This window comes from Anoplopoma fimbria, chromosome 9 (genome assembly GCF_027596085.1).
Source record: "Anoplopoma fimbria isolate UVic2021 breed Golden Eagle Sablefish chromosome 9, Afim_UVic_2022, whole genome shotgun sequence".
NCBI lineage: Eukaryota > Metazoa > Chordata > Actinopteri > Perciformes > Anoplopomatidae > Anoplopoma > Anoplopoma fimbria.
In genome coordinates this window covers 2,831,217-2,841,771 of record NC_072457.1, presented here as the reverse complement: position 1 = coordinate 2,841,771, position 10,555 = coordinate 2,831,217, and the positions used below count along the sequence as shown (strand labels likewise).

Genomic DNA, 10,555 nt, shown 5'->3' with positions numbered 1-10,555 from the left:
ATAATTTACTAAATGAACATCATGCTGTATTGAAGAAGACCTGAAGCTAGAGACTGAGACCATAAACTCATGTTTACAATGTTTACTGAGGGAATAACTCAAGAGAGAAGTAGAGTCATAGACTTCTTTACAACCAGAGGAGTCTCTCTATTGATGCTTGTTGGCCGAAGTAAAAAAAGCTTGAATTATTTTGTCAAATTGGGTTCAGTTCTCCAGCAGGATTCCATGATGAAGCACTTATGGACTCTCCTTCTATGGATCTGATTGTGGTTTCTGATGTGCTCTGTGTTACAGTTGTGCAGGGTCAGGACTGGGAAGCGGTTTACCTCTCTACAGACATCTGTGCTGCCAGAGGATCAACAGTGAACATCAGCTGCACCTACTCATACCCACCCACTGTAACTATAAGAAAACAATTCTGGCATGCTGAAAATAGAATTGATTTGATGGACGAACCAGCCTACAGAGATCGTGTGACGTATATCTGTGGTAACAACAACAACTGCACTGTGAGAATCACAGAGCTGAAATACAGCGACTCAAAGACTTACTACTTCAGGCTTATTGGAGAACGAAATCCTGACAAATGGACTTTTACGCCTGGACCCTCACTGAAGGTCACAGGTAACATGATGGTTTACTCTCACCACCCTAGCACACACACACACACACACACACACACACAGACAGACAGACAGACAGACAGACAGACAGACAGACAGACAGACAGACAGACAGACAGACAGACAGACAGACAGACAGACACTTATACATAATAACAATCTATTTAAAAATATATTTTTTTCATTTTATAGGATTATTTATAAATGTATTTTACTTGTACTTTGATTGTGATCATTATTCTTTAATTATTTTCATATCAGATCACACATAACTTGTGTTGCTGTGTTCATGTACTTGTCTGCACTTGTTATGTTCTCCCTTTTCTACAAGAAAAAAAAACCAACAACCCATAAAGATTTATCAATGGTGTTCAACATGTTAAAAAACATCATTGCTAATGTGTTTGTTTATTAGCTCATTTGTAAGTATACAGAACACTTTGTGTGTGTGTGTGTGTGTGTGTGTGTGTGTGTGTGTGTGTGTGTGTGTGTGTGTGTGTGTGTGTGTGTGTGTGTGTGTGTGTGTGTGTGTGTGTGTGTGTGTGTGTGTGTGTGTGTGTGTGTGTGTGTGTGTGTGTGTGTGTGTGTGTGTTCTTCCTCACGTGTCCAGCTCTGCAGATGAAGGTGACCAGAGTGAATGTCAATATCTCTCACACCGAGGCAGAGCTGAGTTGTCACAGCAGCTGCAGTAGTCCTTCCTACATCTGGTTCAAGAACGGACAGAAAGTTCACGAGGATGCTGCTTTTTACACGGGACATTTGAATCCTGGAGACGGCGTCTCCTGTGCTCTGAGGGGACACGAGGACCACCGCACTCCTTCGCTGTGTGAGTTTCACTCCACGATGTTGCGAACTGAACAGGCCGGTTCGAGATGAGCCAGATTTGGGTCAAACTTGAACGCGACTAGATTAGATGTCATTCACACGTGGGCAACAACAACCACACACAATCGAGGCTGCCACAGCTTTTAGAGCCAGACGCAACCAGGCGTCAACTTCCGCTTCTGGCGAGTGAAGCCCATGCAGAGTGTCTTAAAATGTGCATTCTCTCTGCTGACCAGCAGGGGGCGACTCCTCTGGTTGCGAAAAGAAGTCAGATTGTATAGAAGTCTATGAGAAAATGACTCTACTTCCCACTTGATGTATTACCTCAGTAAACATTGTAAACACAAGTTTATGGTCTCAATCTCTAGTTTCAAGTCTTCTTCAATACAGCATGATGTTCATTTAGTGAATTATGGTCCATTTAGAGTCAAACAGACCATAAAGCAGGGTATGATTTAGGGCGGGGCTACTGTGATTGACAGGTCGCTACCAGAGACGTATATGGCGTCTCTACTTAACTCCTCCACATTAGAAATATGGTAACTTTCGTTCATTGGTTGCAAAAAAAAATGGCGGTAATTCAAGATGTCATCGGCAGAAGATCTTCAAGTCAGATCTATCAGGATGAAACTATTTCTTCAAATTCCTGTATATTCTTTGAGGGCTGCTAAAAACTAGACCACTTGACCGCCTGATACTTTCCAGGCGAGGCTCAGTTCATCACTGTCAAATTCTATACCAAAAGATATCAATTTCGGAATTTCCACTGTTAAAACGTGTTCATCATCTTGTAAACGTGGATGTTTTTTCTCCTCCAGATGCTCCAAAGCTTCCCTCTGTGTCAGTGAGTCCCTCTGGTGAGATAGTGGAGGGCAGTTCAGTGACTCTGACCTGTACCCGCGATGCTAACATAGTAGCGAATTACACCTGGTACAAGGAGTCGCAAACTCCTCTCAGTAATGAAACTCAGCTGGTCTTCAGCTCCATCCAGTCCTCTGACTCTGGACAGTATAGCTGCACAGCTGAGAACCAGCTGGGGAGGAGGATGTCTGAAATATTTATTAATGTGAAATGTGAGTAAAACATCTTATTGTCTGTATTATATGTTTGGGGGGCAGTTTTAGTCGGCATCGGCGTCACTGCTGTCACTCAGTTGCTGACTGAAACATTTCCCTTGTGCAAAGCGCGTTCAGTTTGGTTTTGTCTGCTTTGTAGCTTGGCTACTGTAGAAACATAGCAGCCTACATGAAGATGAACTGCACCATATCTAGATATAAACGGCTCATTCTAAGCCAATGAAAACGCAATGGTTGTTGTTTTCAGGTGATTGGACACTACAGATGATTTACTTATTATTTTATATTCCCTATAAATGCTACACACTCTACCTTTTTAAATGAATGAAATTGATTAAACACAGATAAACCCGTTGAGATGTATCATCTCATTTTCGAAGATGTTCCAAAGAAACCCCTAGGAAACAAGTGAAAGACCAGAACAATACACAACACAATGTCATATACCACAACAGAGACAAATAACCAAACAAATAACTACAGGAGATTTTTTCGATTTTGTTTTTGTAAAACAGAAAAGATGTGTAAAACCTAAGACTAAACAATCATCAATCTCTAATTAGAAAGAACTTGACGGCATTACTGCAAACATTGGCGGTCTGATTTCAGATGAGAAAAAACACATTTTTAAATCAGCCAAACTATGGCAGATCATTTAAATGTAACTTATTCCAATCAGAAGGGGCCCAAAAACACACCAACTTCTTCAAATACAATCGGGGATTATTTAAGAGATCCAAATTTTTGTGGCACTAAATCAACACATCCGCCTTTTTCTAGTTAATTCATGTCTGTCTTTCAGATGCTCCAAAGAATTTCTCTGTGTCAGTGAGTCCTTCTGGTGAGATAGTGGAGGGCAGTTCAGTGACTCTGACCTGTAGCAGTGATGCTAACCCAGCAGCTAAATACACCTGGTACAAGGGGAAACAAACACTGCTTCAAGAACTACAAGGATGTTATCATTTCGCCCCCATCAGCTCTGAGGACAGAGGGATCTACTACTGCAAGTCTGAGAATCCACATGGAGAGGTCAAGTCTTCACCTCAATTCATAGATGTCCAGTGTGAGTATTATAGTGTGAAGCCAACCATCTACTCTTTGGTAGCTTAATTTGACTTTTCTTGGTGTCATTTACTCTGCTTCTGTTTTAGTCTTGATATCCAACATTTCCTAGAGCGTCTTGACACACAGAAATAAAGGGTGGACTTGCGCTTAGCTGTAGTTTATTTGTGTAGGAGGAGAAAATGACTGGGATGGCATCAGTGAGGCAAGAGCCTTTTCAGTCAAAGTATCCTGCATCCTGCTTACTAATGTTAATTGTGCTGAAAATGTTTTCTCCTCCAGATGCTCCAAAGCTTCCCTCTGTGTCAGTGAGTCCCTCTGCTGAGATAGTGGAGGGCAGTTCAGTGAATCTGACCTGTAGCAGTGATGCTAACCCAGCAGCTAACTACACCTGGTACAAAGAGGGTGAAGACTCATCAAAAGCATCAGGACAGATCTTCACCATCACTGACTTCAGAGCTGAACACAGTGGGAATTATTACTGTGAAGCTCAGAACAACAGAGGACGTCGTAACTCCACATTAAATCTGGCTGTTGTAAGTGGTAAGTTGTTCCACTGCATCTGATTCTCTGGAGGTGCGCACACACACAGTTAATCGGTGTAATCCTGTCCGAATTTATTTTCCATTTTCAACCTGTAGCCTTCAAACCCAAAATGTATGCAGTAGTTTCCCCAAGATTTGTTGGAGTTTCCTTTTAAAAATGACTACAGTCTGGATTAACATGAATTAACTTTACTTATAATAATCTCCAATCTTGAAGTGCTCTCTTTATAATTTAAATGTTATATATAATATATATTTTTCTATCTTTGGGGCCAGTGGGCCCATGCATCTTGTAACATTCCCCTTTTACTGTTTTCATTAGATTCCAGTTACGTGGCAGTAATAACTGCAACAACAGCTATTTTAATCACTTTATTATTCCTCCTTGTCTTGCTATGGATTAGGTGAGTAGTAAATCATTGTTTTTTTTAAATATTGAAAGTTTATTTTAAGCAGTTAATTCCTACGTTGACTTATTTGTCCATTTGTTTTTGTTTTTGTTTTTTTAATTCATCCTATCAACCAGAAAAAAGAGGGCCTCTAAGCAACCTCCGGAGCCTGTAAAAGGACCGGACAAAAGAGCACAGGTGAGGAAGGTCAGTTTTAGTAAAAGAAAAAGAGCTAATTTCACACAGCACTGGAAAAGGTAACTTGTAGTATCCTAAGTACTGATAGTATGGTTCCAACTAGACCGAACAAAGTATCAGTTCTTGTTTTGTTTTTATGGGTAACTAGTTTCTGATTCATTCTTTGTGTTGTTTAGTAACAGAGACAAATAATTGATTGAAAGATCCATTGATAGATCTACCAAAGTTGAACATTTCTTATCTTAAAGAATCCTTCCTGCTGGTGCTTTAACCATCTGAACCCCAAAATCCAGGTTTGAAAATGATGTTTTCTTAAAAACGTTTTCATAGGTTATCTTAAGATTTCCAACTTTCCAAAGGCACTTGAACACATCATGTGCGATGTATGCTTCTTTCAGTAAAAGCTACCAAATTGAAGCTTGAAATGGTGATATTTCAACAAAAAACACTTATTTAAAATGTCACATCGAATAAACCATTTGCACTAACCAGATTCAGTAAAAGCATACCATTCTGCGCCATGATAGGAAGCCATGATTGATTCTACTGAGACAAATATGTGACAAAAACTTTGACTGAACTGAAGCCAGCTGAACACAGAGCAGAGACAAGATGACAGGAGAGGTTTTAAGGAGAGGTGGAAAAATGTAAATGGTTCAATAGGTATAGCAGGTGGAGCCCCAATTTCATCATCCGCTATAAAAACATAAGGGCCAGGTGCCAGATCATAACATCGCATTCAAGAGGAAGGTACGCAAAAGGCGGACATGGTGCCGAAAAAACGCAAACATTGAGGGCAGGAGGGGCCAACTTTGAATTTTCTGTTTACAAACTGCAACAGGCAAATCTCACTAATTCTACCTTTCAATTACATATGAGTTTTAGCTACACAATTGTACACAAACTTACAAATAATATCATTTGTCTAACATCTATAGAAACAACCAGCAGAGGAGAAGAGTGGCCTTCACTATGCCAGCGTCCGCTTCTCTAAGAAACAAGCAGATCCTCTCTACTCGAATACCACACCATATCTGGTCCAAACACCCAAAAAGGAAGAGAATGTGTTGTACGCTGCTATCACATTTAACAATGGCAATACACTCCCAGGGTAAGCAGCTCTTCACTCAGGAACATTATCCTCATTATTTGACTAAAGATTACAGGTCCAGAAGGTGTTTGAGTGTCTTGGCCTCATATTTAGGATTGACTGGGACTTTATCTTTTGGATTCAGCTGCTGTATTTTGCCCACAGAGTATAGTTTGAGTTAATGGTAAAATAAGTATTGAACACGTCACCATTTTTCTCAGTAAATATATTTCTAAAGGTGCTGTTGACATGCAATTTTCACCAGATGTCGGTAACAACCCAAGTAATCCATACATACAAATAAAACCAAACAAATAATTTCAGAAATTAAGTTATGTGGAATAAAATGGAATGACACAGGGAAAAAGTATTGAACACGCTTACTGAAATTTATTTAATACTTGGTACAAAAGCCTTTGTTGGTAATGACAGCTTCAAGACGCCTCCTGTATGGAGAAACTAGGGATCATTGTCTTGCTGAAATGTCCACCCTCGTTTCATCTTCATCATCCTGCTCGATGGCAGCAGATTTTTTATCCTTCCTTCAATTATATGAAGTTTGCCAGTGCCGTATGCTGAAAAACAGCCCCACACCATGATGTTCCCACCTCCAAACTTCACTGTTGGTATGGTGTTTTTGGGGTGATGTGCAGTGCCATTTGACCTCCAAACATGGTGTGTGTTATGGAATCCAAAGAGTTCCATTTTGGTCTCATCTGACCAGACTATATTCTCCCAGTATTTCACAGGCTTGTCTAAATGTTGTGCAGCAAACTTTAAACGAGCTTCAACATGCTTTTTCTTCAGCAATGGAGTCTTGCGTGATGAGCGTGCATACAGGCCACGGCGGTTGAGTGCATTACTTATTGTTTTCTTTGAAACAATTGTACCTGCTAATTCCAGGTCTTTCTGAAGCTCTCCACAAGGGGTCCTTGGCTCTTGGACAACTCTTCTGATAATTCTTTTCACTCCTCTGTCAGAAATCTTGAGAGGAGCACCTGGCCGTGGCCGGTTTATGGTGAATGATGTTCTTTCCATTTCCGGATTATAGCCCCAACAGTGCTCACCGGAACATTCAGAAGTTTAGAAATCCTTCTGTAACCAATGCCATTAGTATGTTTTGCAACAATAAGGTTGCGAAGGTCTTGAGAGAGCTCTTTGCTTTAACCCATCATGAGATGTTTCTTGTGTGACACCTTGGTAATGAGACACCTTTTTATAGGCCATCAGTTGGGACTGAACCAGCTGATATTAATTTGCACTGACAAGGGGCAGGATTGCTTTCTAATTACTGATAGATTTCAGCTGGTGTCTTGGCTTTCCATGCCTTTTTGCACCTCCCTTTCTTCATGTGTTCAATACTTTTTCCCTGTGTCATTCCATTTTATTACACAAAACTTAATTTCTGAATTTATTTGTTTGGTTTTCTTTGTATGTATGGATTACTTGGGTTGTTACCGACATCTGGTGAACATTTCATGTCAATAGCACCTTTAGAAATATATTTACTGAGAAAAACGGTTACGTGTTCAATACTCATTTTACCCGCTGTATACATCTCAACCTTGTGCCCTTGAAGTTCACCATTGATCTACCAGTTATAAACAATTAAACTCATTACATTTCCCCATATGCCGATGATGCAATTGCGTATCTATCTAAACCTTTACAATGTTTCCTTAACTGAGGGATTCCCTAGCCACATTTGGATCAGCTTTTAATATATAAAGTTAATGTTAAAGAAACTAAAGGCTTGACTTTGAAGCCATATATACTTCACAGTTGTGTCACACCTGAAATTAAAGCTGTGGTCATGTTCAAGTGGCTAATAGATGATATAAAACACCAGGACACTAAAATGTCATTTTTTAAAATAAGTTATACAAATTATATTACAATAAATGAATGTATGTCTGGGTATCCTAATGGATGGTCTTTGACCTTGTACACGAATGGCTAACATAAAATGTTCAGAACTTTAGAATGGTTTGGATAATTGATAAAACCTATAGACGATCATTGTTTCCGCCAGAAAGGTTGTAAGACCCAGTGGCAAGTATCTTTTCAAGGGGACCCAGCGTGCCAAAGAGAGACTAATATCAACTTGACAGTAGGGCCCTCGTTTCTTTGGTAACAGAATCACATACCGAATTGCGTAATTGAGAACTTCAAAAAAGCTATAACACAGATTCCATATGGCAAATCTGTTACTGACAGTTTGGCTAGCTAGCTAAAGTTGCTATGTAACGTTAGCTTGTGATAGTTAAAAGCGTGAGGATAAAGTACACTGATCTAAGACCTGATGTTTTCCTATAGCCTATTCAAGCGTGTTTTAATCAACAAAGGTGACTGGTCAGCTTTCCAACCAATTTATCTGTTTCCAACAGAACCATCACACTGGAACTGTAATTTTAGCACATCTTCAGGGTAGATAAAAAAAGGCTTGCAATACACTGGTGGAAACCCTGCAAGAAAATTAAAGATAGACAATTGCCTATACAATGCTCGTCTTCCTCCATAAACTCCTGTCCGTGGTGGCCATAAAGGGATCCCTTTCCACCATTACTACAATGTACAAGATAGGGGACAAAAACAGTCCTCGTAGATGCAAAAATACATTCTGAACTTCAGTTGAAGCTAATAAGATGCTTAAGAAGTCTGACTGAGACAAATGAAGTGCATGTCCTCTAAAGTTAGTATATTTATTAAAAAAACTCCCTCTATGTTTTTTGGGATTTTGTCCTTACTAGGAAGACATCATTTCACAGCCAGTATGGAAAAAAAGAGAATAACCACAGTGAACTTTAAATCAACAAAGATTTGAGCATGTGAGGGTTGTCTCAAAATTCAGATTTTGTCAAGTCGACCTTAGATATATAATTGTATATTTGACAGTAAGGGTCTAGTTTTATGATCACTGTTGGACTACTTGTTTCATGTCATTTCAATTTTTCTTTTTTCCCCCACATCTCTCAGAAACAATACTCAGGAAACTGGAGAGGATCCAGCTGTGTTGTACAGCACAGTCAACAAAAGCTCTGAAAAACATGGAAACCAGAAGCTCTAATCTCCTCTTCATATGTGGTTTATTTATTGATTTTTTAAATCTTTTTTTTTTAGAGGGTAACTACATTGAAATGTTATTTCTCAGGAGAGACAGTATAGACAAAATATTTTTTAAAAGCCATGTACCAACCGTTTCCACCCACTCAGCATGACGTAGAATAATGATAAATTGTTGGCAAAGGTTATTGTAATTTTCTTTATGTATATAATGTTGAGCACTTTATCAATGTAGCACCCTGCTTTTGGAATATTGCTGGACATACATTTGATTTGGTCCAAATATACTGTCTATGTATAATGGATTTAAGGCTATTTGCTGTAAGAGTGCATAACCTATGCATCACTCTTTTACAGCAGCTAATATTTATTAATTATCAGTTAGAATAGCAGGCATAGTCATTGTTTCTCATGCACTGGTCAATTTTTTTTTTCACAGTTATACTGTGAAGTAAAAATAATTAGCCCCACTTTTACCTGCTGCAACATTACATTAATGAACACAATAATTCTGGAATGAGCATTTCTGTATAATGAATACTTGTTTACTTTAACTTGAGTAAGATTTTGAATTCAGGATTGTTTTTGTAACAGCATTTTCTTACACTGTGGTAATTGCTAATTTTACTAGAATAAAAGTTATAAACTAAACTGGTTATTTGAGAACATAACATTTTCAGATCTAGTTGTAATTCCACACGGCTGCCACTAGATATCAATAAGAAGCAACATTTTACTGAAAGCAAATCAACTCTGACATCCTGTCAAGTACATTTCACTCTCGTCGTACATTATATATTTTTTTACATTATATATGTTTTTACCCTCTTTAAAAACAGTTTTTGATAATAAGCACAGCAAATAACTGCTGTGCTTATTATTTTTATCTATATTTATTTTATTCAAAAGGCACAATTTACAGTTTTTAAAAAAGGCACCATTTAATGCAACCAGAATATAGCTTTAAGATAATTTATATCTGTATTTCCTGGCATTTGATCACCAGATGTGACTCTGTCTGATTTCACCCTCTGGCCATAATCAGTTGAACTGATTACACTAATTAAATCGTATAATAAAGTATAACTGTAATATACATTATCCATATTTGGTTAATTAAAGCTACTACAAGGAACTTTCACTTTGTGTTTATTTTTGCGGTTCTTGTGGAGAAAACGTTAGTGTTTCAGAGCACCAGACTCCATTTTGAAAACCTCTCATTTTACTGCAACAAGCTCTCACAGTCTGCTCCGCTCACTCCTGGTTCTGGTTCTCCCCTGCCTCCCTTTCCCTCCAGCGGGCCCAGAAACATGGCCTGGGTCTCCATCAGCGTGGTGTCAGTGTTGGCTCCGAGCAGGGACCGGCTCTCTTCCTTCAGACAAAGTTCCGACTTCAGGTCAAAGGTGGCAGCAAAACCATTAAGGAATAAGTTGGTTTTGTGTACTTATGAAGGTCATTTAGGGGCATCAGTATTAAATTGATACTGTTTCATAACCAGTTAGAAGTTCCAATTTTAAGACATCCGTTAAGATCCTGCTTACAACAGATTTTTACAAAGGAGAGGACCAGTGTTTGAATCCCAGTTTTCTGTATTCAGGACTTAACCAGAATCATGATGTTTTCACTTCTGAATTCCGGTTAAGTCCTGAATTTAAACATCAGTGAAGAAATCCCTCGTAGAGAC

At 38.8% G+C, this 10,555-nt stretch overlaps 1 protein-coding gene across 1 annotated transcript; it reads left to right on the top strand.

Annotated features, from left to right (window-relative positions):
• The first annotated feature begins 239 nt into the window (after positions 1-239).
• On the top strand, positions 240-9,657 carry LOC129095302 (B-cell receptor CD22-like). Its single transcript, XM_054603697.1, has 8 exons — positions 240-624; positions 1,288-1,449; positions 3,327-3,625; positions 3,898-4,129; positions 4,454-4,535; positions 4,658-4,718; positions 5,657-5,829; positions 8,785-9,657. The coding sequence occupies exons 1-8, from the start codon at positions 240-242 to the stop codon at positions 8,873-8,875; spliced, it is 1,485 nt and encodes a 494-aa protein (XP_054459672.1). The 3' UTR covers positions 8,876-9,657.
• Positions 9,658-10,555: the final 898 nt, after the last annotated feature.

Coding starts and splice junctions, on each gene's coding strand:
- LOC129095302 (XM_054603697.1), top strand. CDS start 240: ATGGACTCTCCTTCTATGGATCTGATTGTGGTTTCTGATGTGCTCTGT. Junction 625..1,287: donor ACCCTCACTGAAGGTCACAG/GTAACATGATGG, acceptor ACACCGAGGCAG/AGCTGAGTTGTCACAGCAGC. Junction 4,719..5,656: donor GACCGGACAAAAGAGCACAG/GTGAGGAAGGTC, acceptor TAACATCTATAG/AAACAACCAGCAGAGGAGAA.